A 1,050-nucleotide genomic window follows, 5' to 3' on the forward strand; every position below is an offset into this window, starting at 1 on the left:
TCTTTTAACCACACAACTTTACTTTATCGGATTTTTAGCCTTCTTCCATACTTTTTACTACATAAAAAGACTAACATTTGGTAGGAGGAACCTTTGTGAATTGTGATTCATACTTTTGCATATAATATCTACATCAACAGAAACTAAGTCATTAAAACCTGCAAGAAAATGCAACTTGGTATTAGTTATATTTCATTTGTATAATTATAATAACACTGATGGAATGATAAAATTGCACCCAAAAAGAGGCCATAACTACAAATCTCAAGCATTTTAAACAACATGTGTGTGTATCTAGAGAATAGCAATGAACAACATTTTTATCCATTATACCAATGTACTTGCATCCTAAAGAAGAACAAAATTTCCATGGGTGTTCATCCTAATCTAAGAATTCAAAGCAGCACAAAAAATACAAAACTATATCCAGTTATATGATATTGATGTCAACTTTGATCGCATAATAGTTTCACACTTCAAAGCAGTATGTACTCATCAGAAGATAGCTTCATACAACGAAAGGGGCAATTCAAAATACTATGAAGCAAACATAATCCCACTGTTGAAGGCGAATTAATTGAAGGAAAAACCTAACCATACCATCGTCATAATCATAGAACTTAGATTACAAATTATGCATACCTAAAGAACATTACATAGGGTAAAATGAGCAGAAACCCCGCAAATCAAGAATTGATTCGAATATTACATGATAATGGAAGAATTACTCACCAGCGCAATCGAAAACGATAGCAAATTGCGATCTAACCAACATGAAATGGACCGATATCGCCGGTACGAAGTGAACCAGCGATTTCATCAGCTACAGTCAAGCACGATATAACCCAACCACTCAGCGCCATCCACACCATATTCGCCATCCACAGTGTCATACTCCAAGGTACTGCCATAATTGTACCTACTGTGCTACTGATGCTGCTACTCTTCAAAATTACTTAGGTGTTCGAATTATACAGAAGGTTTCGAATAATACCCACAAACAAGATTCATCAAATCGACCAAGAATCTGTCATTTGAGCATATTTTTAG

At 34.7% G+C, this 1,050-nt stretch overlaps 1 protein-coding gene across 1 annotated transcript; it reads right to left on the minus strand.

The window, feature by feature from the left end:
• Window positions 1-1,050, minus strand: LOC145112296 (uncharacterized). Its single transcript, XM_079048474.1, has 2 exons — window positions 733-1,050; window positions 1-158 (listed from the first exon to the last, which is right to left on the minus strand). The coding sequence occupies exon 1, from the start codon at window positions 909-911 to the stop codon at window positions 765-767; it is 147 nt and encodes a 48-aa protein (XP_078904600.1). The 5' UTR covers window positions 912-1,050; the 3' UTR covers window positions 1-158; window positions 733-764.

This window comes from Lactuca virosa, chromosome 5 (genome assembly GCF_052849685.1).
Source record: "Lactuca virosa cultivar CGN04683 chromosome 5, Lactuca_virosa_CGN04683_v6, whole genome shotgun sequence".
Classification (NCBI taxonomy): Eukaryota; Viridiplantae; Streptophyta; class Magnoliopsida; order Asterales; family Asteraceae; genus Lactuca; species Lactuca virosa.